The 20,823-nt window shown below is 35.4% G+C and overlaps 1 protein-coding gene across 13 annotated transcripts in view; it reads right to left on the bottom strand.

Moving 5' to 3' along the window:
• MIPOL1 (mirror-image polydactyly 1) overlaps window positions 1-20,823 on the bottom strand; it is a 172,644-nt gene that overhangs the window by 72,076 nt on the left and 79,745 nt on the right. For all 13 annotated transcript variants that reach the window (XM_019615729.2, XM_010711689.3, XM_019615734.2 and 10 more), the window contains one exon: window positions 15,921-16,028. In XM_019615729.2, the coding sequence (XP_019471274.1) occupies window positions 15,921-16,028 (108 nt within the window). The remainder of the gene's footprint in view (window positions 1-15,920; window positions 16,029-20,823) is intronic.

Raw genomic sequence — 20,823 nt, 5'->3', positions numbered from 1 at the left:
AAAAAAAAGCTTACTAGATAGGAAAAAAAGTATAAACACAATCTGATAGACTAGAAAATTTAGAAAAGTTCCATATGTTTTCAGCTTGGCACAAAAATGCAGTTAATGATTACCTGCATAATAAGAGATTTATCTGTTCTTTTGTCGTTTTCCTGCATGTGTGTTGCAAAGGCACCACAGCCACACTGCAGGTCTGTCTGTGCCATTCTTAGGCCACTTTCAGGCCGATTGAGAAAAGCTGGAAGGTAAACACAGGTGTTCTAAAACTGGAGCTGCTGTCACGGACAACCACAAACACCCTTAACTCTGATGCGGCAACGCCTCTTTTCCGCCCTCTTTTTTTTTAATGCATTGCCCCAAAAGAACATGTCAAATGTTTCACCTTTCACCACCTCAAAATTACTTGGAGCTTATAGCATTGTTTGGAAAATCTCAAGCAGAGAGGCCATTTTTTCATTCCTCCTCAGATGAGGACTGTGGCCAACAACATATCAACCATATAGAAAAAAAGCCATTCTATTTATTTTATTTTCAGTGTCCACTGATTTACCTGTAAACGCCGTGTTTCAAGTTGAACATTTCCTTCCTCAAAATGTAATTCATACTCCTCATTTTCATGATTCAGGTTCAACGAAAGGCAGCTGGGGGATTTTGCAATAGCTAAACAAGAGATTTAATCCAGTGGATAAGAGGATAAAAAAATTAAAACAAAGCAAAACAAAACAAAACACCAAAAAAAAAACACCAAAAAAAAACAAACAAACAAAAAACCCCAAATCCTCCAAACTGAAAGAACGAAGCTTTGATTTTTTTTATTATTGTGCAAGAATATGTACAGAACTGAAAAAGCACTTGCTTTAAAATTAGCTATTCCAGGAAACGGCACATCAGCAGCCTTGAACTACTGACTAGTAAAAAGCATGGAAAGCAAAAGGTGACCTAATTCCCAAAAATTATGTAGTTAGTCTTCACACATGCAGTCTATGTGAAAAGAAAAAAGGAAGAAAATAGTAATCAAATGGCCAAAAAGAAACAGCAGCTGACAGTTACAGTAGCATCCCTGGTGCATGAAAGAGAGATGGTGACAGTTGGACTGAATCTACAGCCTCAAGAACATTCCTTGCCTCAAAACGCCAAACTGTTTCACAATCTAAATATCACAATCTAAATCCAGCAAAAAATACTAATGGTTTATATGGAAGACTAGGTGAGCTTCACAGCTATGTCAACAATGAATGCGCTGCAGACATATATTATCTTTCAACAATAATGTATCTCAAAATCAGGTCTTATTTATTGCAAAGGATGATTTTTCCTGTCAGTCTCAGCCTTCAGATTCCTGAACGATTTTCTTTTTGACATAGATGCTTACAACACCCCTGCTTCAAAAGCCAGACACCAGACTGTCTGCGTGTCCTGCACTCTAACTTAAACAAACATGAACTACTCTGTAAGATAGACAGTGCTCATGCACACATTTATTTATGTTAGGACGCAAATAGGATTTTTCTTTTTTCCAGATTTTGTCCAATATGGCAGAGTCAGTATTATTTATCAAAGGATCTCTCTGAAAGGCCCTGAGCCTCCTCATCCCTTGCTAACTTCCCTGGGCTCTCAAAACCACTCAGTCTCACAGAATAGTCCTTAAAAAATGACCTGCAAAATTAAATTTTACATGAAAAAACAGACTCTGTTATTCCTCACAGGGTATTTTATGTTCAAATTAGGCACTAGTTTGTATATTTAATTATTAAAAGTTTAACCAAGAATACATACAAAATGTTTACTGCATCCAGACAACATAACACAACTGTAATAGTACATTTCTATACCAACCAGTGTCACCCAGAGTACTGTGTATCATCTAGCAAATAATTAAATTGCACACATAAGCACACTTCTTAACTTACATCTGCTAAGATTGCAGTAAAAGCTATAAAAAGCAAGTGTATTCACAATTTAGCCTCATTTGTTGCTATTTCTAGCCTCTGCATTAAGCATGTATGACTTGAAAATCATATACTGTTGAGACTATTGTACATAATGGACAAATTAGACTGAACAACACTGTGTATAAATTAGCCTGTTAATTGCTTTGCATTAGAAATACTTTTCCATTAAAATTGGAAGGATTTATGCTTGGCTGTAATACGAAGCAAAAGAGTTTAATTTGATCCATTAAAAAAAAAGTGCATGAATACACTAATGGAGAAAGCCATTAAACATTCTCAGAGCAACAACTCAGAGACAGATGAAGACAAAAGAAAGAAAAGCTTGTTGAAATAACCTTTCTAAGGGCAAAAACTTCACCCTGTACATAGAGGCAGCAATAATGGCATTATTTACCTGCAGACCTGAGAAGCCTCAGGAAGCATGTTTTAAACTAACAAGCTGGAGTTAGGCGAGTTTTATCAAACCACTAACTACCATTAAACAGCAATGATAGATTTATCCCTCAGCACTAAAGTGACCTCTTGGCCATAAACTAATTTCTCATTCTTCCAGCCTTTTGTATTTGAACTTATTACACGGTCACAAAAGGGGCTTATTTTTGAAGTAAGGAACACACACGTTTTGAGAGGCAAGAGATGTTTTCGACTACACCTAACTTCAGGAGAAATCACAGACACTCAGCTTTGAGATTTATTATTTGATGCAGCTCTGAAGAGCAACTTATTTTTTTCTATGCATCTTGAAGAACTGGCAGGAGTTGGATTGTAAAACTGTAAAAATGTACTAGTAAGCTTTTAACTGTAAAAAATAAGCATTAGTAAATGAAATAAACAACTTGAGAAGCTGCCCTTATCTTTGAAGAAATGGGGAAAGAAACCTCTGATTAAAGAATGGGGCCCTGATCCTGCAAGTTTTACTGTGACGAGTAATACGTACTCACAGAAGTAGCTTCCTGAGTGAGGCTTACTGGATTAGGCCCCAATTTGTGAAAATGTTGTTTCTGGACTGAGGCATGCTATTTTAACTCTCAGGCTGGAATGAGATTTTCGGTGTGGAGCCCTTAAGCTCTAAAATAGGGGCTAGAATGGGAACAATGCAAGGGTGTGAAATAAGCTGCTGCAGCTACAACGTCAACTTTGCTTGGTAATTTTTTTAAAATTACTAAAGAAAGGAAATATGGAGTCTGATGTCATTTTCTTCAAACATAAACACATCTCAGCAAGACTACAGCCTTCTTCTCCTGAAGGATAACTGAAAAAACAAAAATATGAGAAGCAGACATTCCTTCCTGAGGACAAAGTTAATAAAACATTTTATTTGGGAAGTAGACATGATATAATTGGAGTTCGAAGGTGTACTTAGTTCTTCTGCTCTAATGTTTCAAAAAATTTGACAACACTCATCAAAAGATGTTAGAAATTGTTGTGTGGTTCAACAAGTCACTCAACAAGAATAATTTTTAAGCGGCTTTTCCTTTTGTTTCAGTTAAAATTAAAATCCATGCTGTGTAATCCTTGGAGTCAATCTGTAATTAAGGGGATTTGAAGAGAGACCACGCACTGCATTAATGATAAAATTTAATATCTGTTTTAATACTCTAACATAAGAAAAAACCCTAAGCAACATACAAAAGAGCCATCATCTCACTGCTTTCTGTGAATATAGCATATACACACCACTATTATGTCTAGCTGCAATGCTATATTTGATGTCAGCTTATTGTTTATAGACCAAATGTTTCAGGATTTAGCGTCTACAGCGCTTGTAACTGCATTTGCTTGAAAGTTGGCACCTAGATTTGATAGGGTAGATAAACAGATTTTATTTTATCTAGTTTGGAAAACGAGCAACTTTGCTGTTACTGTTGTACTGCAACTCCAAACGGAAGTAGCTAGAAGCAGCATTTCCAAGATTTTAGTATTCTTCTCTCAGACTGTCTCCTCCAACATCTACTACTCAGCTCAGTTGTGAGAAACAAAAACAGATAACTAACTAAACCAATTTAAGAATATCTCATAAAGTAAATATTAGCACACAATGGTCTCCAGGTAGACAGGTTGGCGACGAACCAGCAGTGTGCCCTGGTGGCCAAGAAGGTCGATGGGATCCTGAGAAGCGTTAAAAGGAGCATGGCCAGCAGGTCAAGGTAGGTGATCCTACCTCTCTACTTTGCCCTGATCAGGCCTCACCTGAAATACTGTATCCCAGTTCCAGGCTCCCTGGTATAAAAAAGACAGGGATCTCCTGGAGAGAGTCCAGTGGAGGGCCACAAAGATGATAAAGGGCCTGGAGCATCTCCCCTGTGAGGAAAGGCTGGGAGAACTGGGTCTGTTTAGCCTTTAGAAAAGACGACTCAGAGGTGATCTTATTAATGTTTATAAATATCTTAAGTTTGGGAGACAAAGAGACACGGCCAACCTCTTTTCAGTTATCCGTGGGGAAAGAACAAGGGGGAAACAGGCATAAACTTGAGTATAAGAAGTTCTGTACCAATATGCGAAGGAACTTCTTCATGGTAAGAATGACGGAGCACTGGAACAGGCTGCCCAGGGGCATTGTGGATTCTCCTTCTCTGGAGACGTTCAAGACCTGCCTGGATGCCTACATGTGCAGCCTGTTGTAGGGAGTCTGCTTTGCAGTAGGGTTGGACTCAACGATCTCTAGAGGTCCCCCTTCCAACCCCTACAATTCTATGATTAATACTTAACAGGCTAATGAAAAGTCCAGTTACAAAAACACAAATAGTATCTGGTATACTGTCTCCTCTATAGACGACATGCTCCTTTTCAGGGAAAAAGTTCGAAACCTGTCTCTTCAAAATGCAGCTACTTGAAACTAAGTGTATTCAAACTGCTCGTTTAGTTGTTGAAGATTGGAGGCAAACACAGCTTCATTTTTTAAAATAGCAACTGGTATTAAACAGTTCCCTCCTTTTAGGAGATGGAGTGAAGGATTAAAGTACCAGGACAATAAGGTGTTTTAAGATTTGTTCAGTTTTTTTTTTTTCCCCAGAGTACTCAGATGTTAGAAGCGTGGTTAAAGCAGAGGTGTTCTTAATGAGACTTTGGTTTTGAAAGGCTCTGAATGTGTGATAGCTTTCACTGAGAAAGCAAAATAGATCCTTCTAGCGTAGACATCTTTTTCCTATTATGTCTTCCGATCTGAGCTTTTCTAAAAGAACTAGTAAAATACCAGCAAATCACCTTGTATCTTGCAAAATATATAGTTTATGAAAACAAATTTTGACAGCTTCCACTAATCTCAAAGTACTGTTCCAACAGCCTAAAGATGTTTAGCACCACCTTTAAGGCTCCACTCGTTAGGGACACAGTCCCATTAATGTTCAACTGCATGTGGAACTCACAAGCTTCTAGATCAAAGTCAGAAAGGATTTGATTCTCCTCAGAATTTAGTTACAGTAGTTACAATAGTAACTATTAATGTCAGGAGGACTGCACTCCAGCACAGTCACTGCTACATAATCAGAATCAGGGCTTAATCTACAAGATTACCGTCATTGTTTGAAAGCCTTGTTCAAATAGTGCTTTTAATGTAAATAATAGTTTAAATTGTATTGATTTTTTAAATTAAGTTCTCGTGATTCTTCAGAGTGTGTGGACAAGATGCACTGAAAGAAAAAACTCCATGTGCAAATCACAATGCCTTAATAACCCATCCAGCATTACAAGTATTACTCTAATAAACATACAAACAAGCATCGAAATAAGCAAATTGACTGTGATCCATAAGGAAATGGCAAACTTGTAACTCTGAATAGAATCTGAATATTACTAGAAAAACTGGGAAAGATGACCTCTGTTTTTGAGCAGAGAAGCAATTTTGGACATGGAAAATGCAGTACAGACCAACACAGTTCAAAAAATAAAGTCCCAATAGGTTTCTTAATTTATTGAATCTAACTACAAAACGGAATTTGGGTATTTCGGTTTAAATTTAAAGTTGCAAATTTGTCTGCTTAGGAGTTTAATAAAATCACAAGTTAATTAATATCATTAAAACTATGTTTAAGAAATGTGATATGCACTTATTTACTATTACACAATAACATTTGTTACTTCAGCCAAGTTTCAAGGCAGCTCTCTTCTCATTTTACCTTTTAATTGCTTTTACTTTGTAAGAAATATTTACCTTATTACAAATGAAAGCTTAATCTTGGAAATAAGAAGATGGCAGGCTAATTCTGGAGGCATAAGATTTTGAAGTGTTAACTGAAAAAGTATTTTGCAGGAAAAATCAAACTTTTCAAGTGAATACCTCATTTTTTTTCTTAGTGTAACATAGCATTATTCAGCTACATAACAGAGGTAGCAATGCATGCAGTGTTTCTAAATATGAAGATCAAGATAACATATATTGAATTGAAATCTTAATGCGTTGATATACTTATGCTGATGTGAACCTTGCTTTATGTTTTTGAAATATTGTGAACAATATAAAATGAGGTTAAGTACTTCATTTGCCAAAATTCTACGCTGTATTAATTAGTAAAGATTAGATCACCTTCTGAATAGGTGGAACACTGCTGTGCCTGCATAGGTCTTTAGTACAGGTAAGGTTTGGAAACTTAGAATTACTGATCAGTACTATCAAACTTGCTACTAAACCCTTAGTGTATAACTTAGAAAAACTTATACATAAAGCTTTCTCCTATAGAAAAGCTAAAGCACAGCTGCCAGTCCATCTCATCAGAGAAGCTACAGAGGTCTACCAGAAAAGAAATAAATAATATTTTACTTCAGAGAAGAAGAATAAAAAGATAAAAAGAAATCCAAGTCCATTTGTTCTTTCTGCTCTTCTCTTCAAGCAGTTCTTGTAATGACCTGTGTATGGCCAGAATAGAAATATACATCTACCGTACACAGGGAGCACATCTCTTTGCCTTTGCAGCCTGAACATGTGAACAGAAAAGTCCACTTTTACTTTACACCTCTGCACAACCACACACTTAAAAGGGAAAATAGGATTTTGCTCTTATTTGTGGGCAAAAGAATAAGACCCCTACCATCATAAATGCACTTCTGCAACAGACCAAATAAATGGTAATTAAAAAAAAGCCAAATCAAACCCTGAGTAAGGATCAAGTAAATGATAGCTATGAACAAACCGCACTTTCTGGACATAAGTTCATATCATTCTAAAACCTAAAGAAGCTTCTCATCTGGGAAAAGAGTAGGAAAGATTTACATATTATAGAAGACAGACAGACAAAGAGGAGTAAACATGCAGCATCCTGGGACTTCTGAATCAAATTTAGTCTACAAAAACATATTCAGACCCATTGTCTCATCTAAGACAATGTCTTCCTTTAACATTTATTTCCCTTTCTACTCCGAACAGTACTTTTCATAATCACTTGCTAGTCCCCTAGTTCTGAACGGAAACTTGGATAAATTTAAAAATACAGAAGACCACCTCTGAGTAAGTACATAATTTTCTAAAATATTTATACTGATCCATTGTCAAACTCCTAGTTTCCTCTAGCCAAGATCTAAAGTAGATTCTATCAATTCTAAGAGGCGTTTTAGATAAGAGGGTCATGGATGGGTCAGAGCAAGACCTTTGCTATTTGATGACCCTGTAGCTTGCCTTTTGCACAAGAGCTTAGGTTACTACCTTTTATACATTTTATTGAGACAAATAACTAACATGTCATCATGCACTCAGGCTCATGATTTTGTTTACAGTTGTTGTTCAAACAAAAGAGGATCGTTTTCCTGTGCAGCATATTAAAAAAAAAGAAAAAAGACTGTTCAGTAAGACACTGAAAAAATGTTTGAAAATTAAGATTTATTACACTTTCTGCATGCATGAATATGGTTTCATATGTATAAGGAAATAATTTTCACAAAATAAAAAATTACACACAACAGTATCACTGTTCCTCTTCATTCAATGAATCTAGTATCTTGTCCCCAGCATCTTTTAATTCTCAGCCCCTCTGAAAAGGGAAAATAATAACAATTGCTAAATATTTTCGGTTCTTGCTTTGATTTATGACTGTACTGCACTGATACATCTACGAAAACTTTACCAATGTAAGTCTTAAGATGGGATGTTGGGAACATTTCTTTTATTCTTTCACATCATAAAGCCACAAGGTGCTGTTACTCACAGAACTATAAGTCAACTAAAAGTTAACGAGTATATTAAGACAAACTAATGCTAAAAGGCTCTTTAAACACTGCAGAAAACGGTTACTAATTTATGTACGAAATCGCTTCAGATTAAGAATCTCTCCAAACTAAGGAGATTGAGTAGAATGTACAGGACTGGCACAAAGCTGCACAAGAGGATGTTCAGACCGGACATCGGAAAATATTTGTTTACCATGTGAGTGGTCAGACACTGTGCCTCATGGCCCAGGCCTGTCAGTATTCATCAAGAGGCATTTGGACAATTCCCTTAATAACTTAACTTTAACATTGCTGCTTAACTTTTGTTTAGCCATGAAATAGTCAGGTAGTTGAACCAGATGATCTTTGAAGGTCCCCTCCAACTATTCCATTCCATTCCATTCCATTCCATTCCATTCCATTCCATTCCATTCCATTCCATTCCATTCCATGCTGGGGAATATATTTTATAATATTGGAAAATGGCAAATGAAGGGGGAAGACTAGTTTGCTGACAGAAAGCCTGACACTGCAGGCCTCGTGACTGCTTTACAATTTGATTAACATATGCCCGTCATTTTTGATCCATGTAATCTTGAAATGAAGCTCCTTATAAGAGAGAAAGATTTTTTTTATTATTTTTTTTACAGCTGTTCCAAAGTATGGCAATATGATACTGACTCAGTCATTAAAAACATTCACAACAGTACCACTATTGGTGTATTTTTGGGCAGAATGAAAGAAAAATGAACCCATGACTAGAGTGAATAACTATGCCATTGATGGAAATGAAGCTTATTGTTACAGTTATGGAATTTTTGTTTTTGTTACAACTCACCTTTCTATATGAGTAGCTTTGCTAACATTTGTGGTTTCTACAGCATCTGTTTTGCTTATGTATCAGATTTTTTGATTCTAATTTACAAGATACTGATGAATTTTGTTGTATTTTAGAACACGTTATTTTACTGTCATGGATTTAAGGCATGAGTGTCACTTCGATGGAGTGAAGAAGTGAAAGGCCATGCAGCTAGCTTTCCTGAAGATGCTTCCCAGAATCGCAGAATTGTAGGGGTTGGAAGAGATCTCAAGAAATTATCAAGTCCTAGCCTTAATTTGTTCCATCTTCAGCAACTTCAGAAGGTCAGTTTATTTCAGTACAAATATTTCTGAAATACATATACCTGAGATCTATCCCAGATGCATACATTACTCGAGTTTTGAGGTACTTTGACACAATTCAGAAAACAATCTAAAAATGCAACAAAAGATTTAGAATTGGGGAAAAAAAGAAAAAAACCCAAAACATTTTGGATCTTACTGTATTCCAAGACCAAGTGGCCGCACCATTGAGGAAGGAAGAAACTTCTAGGAAGATGATCAGATGATCAACTACAGAAAATGGAACTCATTCTTGTAGCAGGAAAAACAGATATCTGAAAGGGCAAATTAATTATAAAAATACTAAGTTAATATAAAATGTGCAGATGCACAAATATAGAACGGTTAAATGAAATGAAAACCATGGATGAGAGGGCTTTGTCATTAATAGTCACAAAAGTCTATTGTCATGAAAGAGATGATTTTTTGTACACAAGAAGTGAGGAAATGGAAGCACTCTAGATGAATGAGAGAATGATCATCCAGATATAGAATAACATAAAGCCTATATATTGCATACTAAGTACCTGCTGCATTCATCAGAAATAAATAATACTGATTGACCTAATGGGAAGATAATTTCCACCTGGAAGATGAAACACTTCTCCCCCAAAAAAGATTCAGCCAAGAGATTCGAATGACCACATAATTCCCCAATGACAAGGGGACATTTACAGCGTATACAGTTTGTTGATGTTTAAGATTGTCAAGGGTAATCTGATATCAAGACAGATTTGAAGTCCATAAAATAAAAAGCAACAGAACTCCAAGGAATTCTAGTGGAGCAGATGAAAGCTGACCCCAAAGTTTTTTGTAAAAAAAAAAATACAGTGTAAATGAGTAATTAATTCCTTAATGCTTAGAACTAAATCAAAGTTCAATAAACATATCTGCTTTGGTTAGAGATGTTCAGTATCTGCTAACAGAAAAGAAGGAAGACAAACTCATCAGGTAAGATGAACAAACTCTTTTCGCCAAGATGCTATTTGTTCAGTTTGTCAAGACACACTCAGTGCCACTTTTGTGCTGCTGCTTACAGGCAATAAGAAGCATTCTAAAATTACATAAGATATACAGTGTTTTTGAAAAGTATAACTAAATTAGACAGATGAAACTTTTCTTAGGATTATTTTCCAGACAAATACTGTTTTCCCCCAAAAAATCCACTCTAATCCACGTGCTCCTTTCCTTTAAAACAGTTGTGACTGACTTGAAATCACAGTAAGAAACACCACTGCTTGGTCTTTTCTTCATTTGAAAAGAGTCCAAGAAATCCTTAGTTACTGCTGTGAAGAGAACAAGGTACACACATGCTGCCTTGCTAGACAGTGCTGTCTGGGAAAGGACAGCCTTACAGATACAGAGTGGTGGCACAACCAGTGCAACTGATGGAGCAAAGAGAACTTCGGTACATCTGTTTGTTTCCTATAGTTTGGAAACAATCCAACACTTGAATAAGTTCAAAATTTTGTTCCACAGTGATGCCTTAGCAAATCAAGAACAGAACAGACTGCTGCCTTCTATCCATAGCAAGAAAGATGGCCACTTAAAGACACTCCATGAAAATCATGTAAATATAGTTGTTATCAAGCATCATTTCTCTTAAGCCAGGGATATAATGTTTTATACAAATCAGATTTTTCAGACTCTAGGTGCTTGAGTTTCTAAAGGGGTCCTGGATGACTCCACTTTCAGTGAATGGAAAGTGTCTCATCTCATCTTTTATTTCCAATAGAGGAAAATATTGTATTATTAACTTATACCACTTTTAAGCAATTACTGTAATTTACAGATACTGCCAAACTATACAAACTAAGATATTTTAATTGATGAATATAAATATCTGTTGGTCCAAAAACATCAGTTACCAGATGGGAAGATACTGTCATTAAGAATGTGGATGCCACTCTTGAACAACTCTTCTGTCAAGATCTGCCTAAGTAAAGCCTACCAGCCTTAATGGCTACAAAAACTATTAGCAAAACCAGCAATGGAAAGTGATAAGAGTGAATAGAATTTATAAACTTGGCTTTTCTTGACTTATATTAAAAAATACATGCTAAACTAGTCACTTTAATCTTGAAAGGGATACACATAATCAAACTGCTACACTTTAAATATACGACACTAGATGAAGGAAAAAATCTGGCTGAGGATCTCAGGACCTGAGATATACAACTTCTGAAAGCAGGACTTTATTCCATAACCAATATGATATTTCTAAATAGCATGGATATTCCATGCACTACAACAGTAGGAAATATTTTTAAACTTCATGTTCAAGCTTTTGTGAAAAATGACATCAGATTCTTCTGGGATTGAGCTTGTCATCAGCTCACATGTTGACCAGATTTATTCCTGTGTCTGGCAAAGTAAAGCAGATACAGAAAAAATGGTTTCCACTCTAAGAATCCTGAAAATTCTGTGAATCAAAATGAAGCTTAAAACAATTTATGAAAGGCACTTCCAGAATGTTTATTTCATGGGCATCCTCACTGCATTATCTAACAAACTGCTATGCATTGTAGGTTTCCTGCCCTTGACACAATTCTTATTTGTCAACAGAAAGCACATGACAACAGCTATAATTGCTTTATGACCTCACAGTAAGTATCTGACAGCTCTATCAGACTAGTTTCTTGCATATTACTCTGAATTACAATATATATTAATAAGAAAGCCATGGAAGCACTTAGGATTTTACAGAAAATGACAACTAAAAATATTAATCAGAACACAAAAAATTATTTTTAAAGAAAAGTCAATCATAACTAAAGATTAACATACTAACAATTCTGAAGTAGATTAATTACCTTTACAAATTCTAATGACATCATACTTGGCTGGAGTAAACTCATTAAGTCATTAAAGGGCACCTGATATGTATATCATGAAACGGCCTCTCCTCCATATTAAGAGTTTAGCTGAAAAGTAAATTACTATGTCTTTTTGGTGTTTAAAGCAGATTAATAGCTGATTCAAGAAGAATGTGCCACCTAATTAAAAGCTACAAAATAAATCAGTCCTGTGAAAAGAGTCACCTCTCCCTACATTTCATTCAAATTCAGTTAAACATGTCCCATGAATTTTCACATTGAATTACTTGATCCACAAGACTTATTTCCTATTCTTTTCCAACAGAGTAAAGAGGACTTTCACACTAGCAAAATCTTTATTTTTCTTAGTGAAAATGTATTACTTAAAGCTCTGCATTTCAAAACTACACACTACAAAGCCAACAACAACAAAATGATCCACAAAAATATTTAATACTAATGAAAAAAATCAATTCTTCAACTTTTCCATGTTTAATTTAATCTGATATCTCAGTGTATGTGGGAATACGTTTATCAGAATCAGCAGAGACCAAATGTTAATTATGAAGGCCAAGCACAAATGAATAATCTTACTTATAGACCCTGACACATTAGAACTGCAAAGTACTCTGCAGATCTTATTTTATGAAAATGTACTAAGAGCGCAAATGTATAGGCCCTTAGGAAGCAATTATCCCTAAAAGATTTAGATATAATTCAATCTGAAATATGATAAGATTTTTTAAATGGTTTCACAAAGAAGAGGATTATTTCACTTTAGTGATGAATATAGGTGTCCACACCCTTCCCTGAATGACCTCTGTGCAGTTATGCGCATTACTTGGAGGAAAGATTTGACATCAGTCTTGTCATTCAATTAATATATACTCTGATGATCAATAAGAATAATATAAAAATTAGGAGTATCAATTTGGCATTGTGGGACTGAATGGTCCACAACACTAAGAAATGTTCTATCCCATCAATACATTAAATGCAGAAATTTTAAATTACATAGCACTAATATGTCTGATAGAGATTACTTAAAAACATCTTAACAAAGACGTACATATGTAAAATCACAGTACAGATCTATACACTGTGCATCATATCTTAAATGTCTTATCTGAAAGATGGTCATCAGGTGTGACAAGGGATCTAAAAGTATGTAAAATCAAAAGTACGCAGGAGCGCTTACACCACTTTTGCAATCCCTGCATCCTGCCTGAGTCTGGCCATTTCACTGTCAGCACCCCTCCTCTCTGGTGAAAAGTCTCTTTGCTGCGTTATCTCACTCAGGAGTCTGTGTACTGCTGCAGCCTCAAACCAGGCTGGAAGCAGCTCTGTGAGCTAATATAGCTAAAAATAAAACAAAAAGCTTGCAGTTTATCTCACCTGTTAGACCATACATCTGTGAAATGAAATGTTTTTTTCTGGATATTGGTCCTATGCCATTTCTTCCTTCTGAACAACTCATTATAGTAAGATAATTAAAAAAAATAAGGAAGAAATAATAATCTGTAGGTCTTGTTAAGAATATTTCAGGACACTGCAAGGCAATGATCTCACTATTTGTCACAAATTTTTATGCCATCCTTAATCCAGTTGATCCCGATTACTGTATTTTTACCCAGATATGATTGCAAGTATCATTACACTGCCTTTGATGTTTGCACCTCCATTGCTCCCTGCAGCAAATCTGAAGCTGGTCAAATTTTTCATCTGTCCCCTACCACCAAAATGCAAATTTTGCCAAACTAAGTCACCAGCATCAATTATATTTAAGAGATTATTATTTTATTTTAAGATAGATTATTTTTTTAATCTTTCCTAATCAAATTTGTTCAGGATGGATATGGTACCTGAACATCTCCCACAGGGTACCTGTGCATATTTGAATTAACATTACTCACTGCAGCACTGCAATCAACTGGCAGACAGGCACACCCATGGCTGAAGACATCGCTGACCTGACTCCCATCCCTACCAGCAACTTTGTACCTTCCTAGCTATAGCTGCACTAAAAAGAGCTGATAAACTTTCCATTTTGATGACTGCTTAGGGCAGAACAAGTGTTGATAAGTTGCACAACAATGCTGACCACTTTTACTGAGATTTCATACGTGCACTTCATAGTTGTTAAGGTTAGGAATTCAAACCTAAGTGGCCTTCTAAAAAGTGCTCAGATGGACCTACCCTCACTGTAGACAACAGTAATAAGACCAGAAACAAACTCAAGAGAGGTGTAATATTAAGAAAGTACAACTTAACCAAAAATTGAAAAGCATTCCTTTTTTTCCTCCCCAGACTCTCATCTCTAAAAGACAATGACCAATTAACCTCTAACTCTGAAAATATCAAAAAATGCCTGTGACAGACAGAAATTAAATTCTTTGAAGTTTATGTGCTGTGAGAGCAATATTAGGCTTAGGATGAAATCCTAGTAACACTCTGAACTATTAAGTCACTTCTTGCTCTGAAAATATAATTATCCTGTGAGCATTATGTCAGACAATATTATACGTGAAAAACGTATTCTCAATAAAACATTGATGTTTTCTAAAGGAACGTGCCTGCGCATAACGGTTTCAATGATAGAAAAAACAAGTCACCATGCAATTAATGAAAGACAATACTACTTATTACAAACAATGTACCCACCAAGCAGTAACTTTCAGTGATCTCAGATTCAAAACAATACCATTAGCATAGTCAGAAACAGCCTCGAGTGTTTACAATCTCTATTACCAGACATCTGAGGTTAGATTGCTTTCAATATTGTTCACTTGATTTTGTAAAAATCATCATAGATTCTGATGGGAATTATAAGCCCATAAAACACACTGGGTTTATATGCCATGCAGCCTCTTTCCGTTTATTCATTACACTTTCTTTTTTTTTTTTTTAACTTGAGAAATGTCAAACTACACAAGGATTTGCCTTAATTCCTTTACTTTGCATTGGTCAAGATGTAGCATGAATAACGATATTTTCCTAACGCGCACACAGAGGAAAATCTGCCTACAAATGAGATGCATTTGGATCTTATTACCTATATCAAGCGGTCTTAAAATGACAACACAGTTTCAACAGAGAAACTTCTGCCTTTACACTCTTTCCATTACCAATCAAAGAGATTTTTATGAATATGGCTAAACAGGCATGCATGACACTTGCACATCTTACCTCGCTTTTGCTCTTATTCTGGCTAGTGGTGAGATGGCTGGTTATGTAGCTATCAATTTCACTGACGTTACAATTTCCCTTTCTCAATGCAGCAATAACCTGTCACTTTATACTGTCCTTTCTCTGACCCTCTCCTGCCTCTCTGCTCATTTTTATTCTTATTGACAAGACTTATTATTCCTCCTCCCAATTCCAACTAGCTACCCTTTTGCAAATAGTAGTATCAACTATGTGGTCACTAGAAGTATAGGTCAACAATGTTATTAATATAGCACACACTGCTAGGAGCAGATCAAACAGCCATACTTTAAAATATTAGTTTTGCAAAGGTACTGTGAAGCAAATAGTTGCAGTTTTCTTCACGTTATAAAATGTAATCCAAGGACAGTCTCCAAGAATTCAGTATAAATTTCCAGCCCAATAATTTGGAGTGGATGTTATTTTTTTCTTGTTGTTTTCTGTCAAAAAACATAAAACCATGACATTTTCATACACAAAATAAAATAAAACTATAACAGAAGGGTGCTGTATCTGTGTTTAAAGAAGCGGTTGTTGGCAAACACCATAGCTCACTTCTGCTGAAATGTACACAACTGATATATGCAGCCCAGAAAGCTGGCACCAGGGGCTTACAACCTTAATTTGCCTGCAAGAAGAAATGGAGATTTACCTTCAGAGCACGTTCTTGATTGTTTTCAGCAGTCAGATGTCTCGTGTTGTTTGCTGAAGTCTGGTTCTGCTCTTTCAGATGATGAAGCTCCTGCTCTAACCGTTTGCACTGCAACGAGGAAAGAATCCCATTAAGTAGAGGAGTGTGAGCATATTTTTTTTTCAACAAGCCAAATGAATTAACGTAAATAACCCCATCACCATTTCTGCAAGTAGAGAAAGCATCAGACAAAAGCATGTTACAATTCCTAAACAGTACTAGAGCTGTTTTTAAAATGTGCAGCATTTTTTAGTTTCTTCCTGGCCCAACTGTATGCCAAAACAAAGCTAAGTTTATAATCAGATAAAGAAATTTTGCAGAACATTTTAAGAAGTCTTAGAAATTACAAAGATATTGAGATGAAATTCTGCTCATACCTATATAATGCCAAATTTTGTCGTATTAGGCATGTATCAAGGAAGCGATATATGCTTTTAGGAAAATGAGCAAATTAAACATCCTCCAACTCAATAAGCCTTTTAAAAGAAAATACATGTGTAGTTTTTATTTCTTTTTTTTTTTAATGTTGAGATTACTCTAATTCCCAAGCACATAACACAGCTTGGAAGAAAATAAGTTTTAAGATTATTACGTTTAAATATTAATTTAATGACAAAGAATGAAAAATTTAACATTTGCTATTGTGTGCATACATATATATACTTACTGCTGTAACCTGAACATCTGTTCTTAAGATTAAAGATCTGCAAATTGTGTAGTGAACTAAATTATATTTTACCATTTTTTTCAGTAACTGTAAGAAGCCTTGCTTCTTTTTAACTTTGGTTTAAAGAGCAATTAGTTGCCAATAAACACTGCACTGTTTTATAAAAAATAACCCTTAAAAAAAAAAAAAGAAAACAGATTAAGGACCAGGAAGACATAGGGGAACAATTGTTGGACAGATCTAGGCAAAATTACAACATTAACAAGAATATTTTTGAACAGCATATTACAAGGAAGTAGTTCAGATATCATCACTAAAAAAACTAAGCTGGTAGATCCTGTTGGGACATTAGACAGTTCACTGAGAAAGAAGATTTTAATAAACACCTTCTGAAAACACTAGTAAGAAAGAAATGAGAATTGTGATTTAATGCTCACATAACCACTGTTGTCTCAAATAAAAGGCTTGAATATTTCAGTCTCTTTTGCTACCTTGCTGGCTTTGGAAGGCACAGAACAGAGCTTCCTATCAAATGGATACAATTTATTCCAATGCAGTTCTTACTGGAGTCAACTCTGAACAGAGAAAAACTGTGAAACAGAGAGCTGTAGTATAACTGAACTATATATATAAACTACAACTGAAACCTAAGTAAAATAGAGTACCAAAGGCGTTTGAGACAGAAATTTTAAATAAAACACATCAACATATTCCCAAACACAAAATACGTAATTTTTTCTCCTAAATAATGTACTGCAAGTCAAGATAGTACAACTCAGTATATAAAACAAAATTATCTGATCCTACATATAAACAAATTTTAAATAATTGTAGGTGTCTAACAGTGATATTAAAATATCTGATTTTATATCAGTTGTGGTATTAGCATGTCTCCCTGGAGTAGTGCATACTGTCAGTGAGGGTCATAAAGTTTCTTAAAGCACAGTTTCAATTTTATACCAATAAAATGAGAAAAAAACACTTTCTCATAGTATGGGAAAATGCAGAAAAAAATGCTAAAATAAATTTGACTGCAAATGTTTTTCTAAACTTTAGACATTTAATGTCTATCTCACATAAAAGTCGTAAATCACTCTTGTAATTCTTCTGTTAGGAATAAAAATTATGTGTCTAAGCATCTGAGAAACAGGAGCTCAGAAAACTATTAAAAAGTAAACCCACAGTATGCTGTTTTTTCTCTGGATTTTTTGTTTGTTTGTTTTCTGCACCATATATACATTATCTTTAAAAACTACTACTACTTTAGGCATTATTCATGGTGCTTCTGTCATGTAATATCAGTAGGCATCTTGCTTTTCTGTTTTGCAGACACCCTTTAAAACATTGCTCTGCAATTCCTAGTTCAAATCAGGAGCAGCGCGAGTTTCTTACAGGAAATATGTAGAAGGCAAAAATCTCAACCTACCTTTAAAACAAGAATTTTTATTAATGCTATTCTCCCGACTACAAAAAAAGGAAAGGAAAGGAAAGGAAAGGAAAGGAAAGGAAAGGAAAAAGAAAATATGCTAAGAGTAACAGTTTAGCTGCAAGAGAAAACAGTAAAATATCTTGATGTACAGAGCTGGTTGCACAATTAAGAGCATGGGTGACATGTTATCCTGCTCTCTGTTCTCCTCTTCTGAAGTCAAAATACTGAAACAAACAGGGGATTCCTGAGCCACACGGCAGATCCAACACACAGGATAAAGATGCAACACAAGTAATGTAAAACGCATGTACATCTCTATCAACTCAGCCATAGAACATTGGCCTTGGTGGCATATCATCATTCACATTTCACTTCATTTTCAGTAAGAATGTTAATATTATTAAAAAAAAAAAAAAAAGGCATATTAAATCTGTATATAGCTTGAATCCATTTTGAGAATACCACTGAAAGAAGTGATGATCTAATTTGACCTTTGCACATAAGTGTCTAAATATGTTTGAAACAATGTATTTACAGAAGATGTTTTGAATGAATTACGAATCCAAATGTATTCTTAACTGCCCAGGAAATGTCTAGGAAGTAAGATCTTTAAATGCTCTGCATGGGAAAATATTATAATAATCTTAAATGGCAATATTTTGTATGTCTCACTAACATTTTATAATCTGCAACATGTTTATACCTGAACTATTTTTCAACCATTAAAAACTGCATTCCAAAAACAAGTAATCTTTCACAAGATCAAGAGCATATGAAATTTCTGTGTAGTTCTGCTATAAAGAAAAGTTTTAAGAATATAATTTAAAACAATACAGCCTTTCTCTTCATTTCAGCCAACATTTTTTGAATTCTGTGTCATTGGTCATTAGTAAGGTCCAGTAAAAATAGGTGTTTTTTGAAAGAACATGTGTTTTTATTGGTTCAATCCAAGGTTCTAAAATGTCAACAGCTGCAAGTAAGGAACTGGATTTCCTTCTAAAAACATATATAAAAATACTTTTTGGAGCACAGTGAGGAGAAGACATCGTCTAGTTCAGTACTGGCAAAAAGGAAATGTGTATCCTTTTGAGAAAGCTGAATTCTAAAGCAAGTGTTTTATTTTAATTATAGCAAATTTGAATCCTCTTAAAGACAGAGAAAAAATATTTTGTGCAGCACAGGTTGCTTAACATTCTGAAGTGCAATTGTACACTTACAAAGACAGGACCTGAGAAAGCATCTTTTATATCTCAGACACTGTGTATACTTCAAAGAATATGAAAGCAACGTAGACAGATGTCAAGGAGAATGTGCCTTGATCAGAGCACTAAAGACTTTGCCAAGAAAAGGATTTTAAAGCCTTGGAAACGGTAGCATGTCATTTTAGAAGGCTTCACACAATTTACCAAGGATCAGCTTCATCACATAGACCACTGTGTTTATTTGGAGGCAATGCTGATGGAGGAAAAACAAACAAAAAATAAAATTAAAAAAAAAAAATCACCCCCTCTTCTTTCAAATCCTACCATTTGTTCCACTCTCTGAAAACACACTTTCCCTCTACAAGTTTCCCACCTCACGTAGCCTCATTCAAGCCAGACAATGAATCTCTTTAAGCCTACTTCAAATGTTCCTTGGGCAATCATCAATGGTCATACATATAGATTTCACTAGAACATCATCTATTCCCAACAAAAGGCGCTCAATCTTCTCTTTAGCCATATTTTCATATTAAAACCAGTTTCACTCTTCTAAACGCACCCAGTCTTTCCAAAGAAAAACTCTTGTACCCAACGCAGGATATATCACGAGCAATTAAATATAAAATGAAAAGCAAACAGCTGACATATCAAAAGGAGAAGAGATTCAGACAGGAGAGAAAAGACAGTAAGAACACCTGTTCTCCCACTAGACAAGCCTTCTTTTTAACAAACATCAGCTAACACGACTCAGCAGAACAAGCACGTTCAAGGTGAGCACCAGTTCAACCCTCAGCAGGTGCTGACCTCTTTCAGTGGTAATGTAGCAGAAGGCTTGAGAACACCATGAGGCAAAAATGCAGATAAACTCTAAAAAATGAGCACCAATAAAAAGTTAATACAGTCTTAGTTAATACTGATTTGAAAGTCAAGGTTTACTGAAATAAGTGCACTCAAACTAAGATGAAGTAAAAATTTGCAGAGATCATTCCTAATTCTGAATTACATTTGATGTCTAATTCCATTAATACATTCAAAAGATCATTTTTTCTGAAAATATTTTTTCTTTATCATCCTTGTCAAAAGCTGCAATGCTAATAAACTTATGGATCAGCACTGGTATAAAGACACACAACTCCAACGATGAGATGGCTGAAAAAAGGAATGGCATGAAATGGTACTGTAATATGTCTGTCTTGTTCTCCTTCTTAAGCCTGGACTGCTGGCTGAGATTAGGGTCATGGTAGTGAGCTGGGACCATCTTGGTATAATCTGATCCAATCCAGTCAGTTTTACATAGTTTCTTAGCTTAATTGTAGATCTTGTATATGTCCATAGCTTCCATAAATAGTTTCACACTCTCACTGAATTTAAAGCAACATTTTAAGCCCGAGGCTTGGATGGGTACACTCTTGGTTGGGTAAGGAGCTGGCTGGAGGGCCAGGCTCAGAGAGTGGTGGTGAATGGAGTTAAATCCAGCTGGTCATGAGTGGTGTTCCCCAAGGGTCGGTACTGGGGCCTGTCGTCTTCAATATCTTTATTGATGACCTGGATGAGGGCATCAAATGC

The sequence above is a fragment of the Meleagris gallopavo genome, chromosome 5 (genome assembly GCF_000146605.3).
Source record: "Meleagris gallopavo isolate NT-WF06-2002-E0010 breed Aviagen turkey brand Nicholas breeding stock chromosome 5, Turkey_5.1, whole genome shotgun sequence".
Lineage (NCBI taxonomy): Eukaryota > Metazoa > Chordata > Aves > Galliformes > Phasianidae > Meleagris > Meleagris gallopavo.
This window is presented reverse-complemented; position numbering and strand designations above follow the sequence as displayed.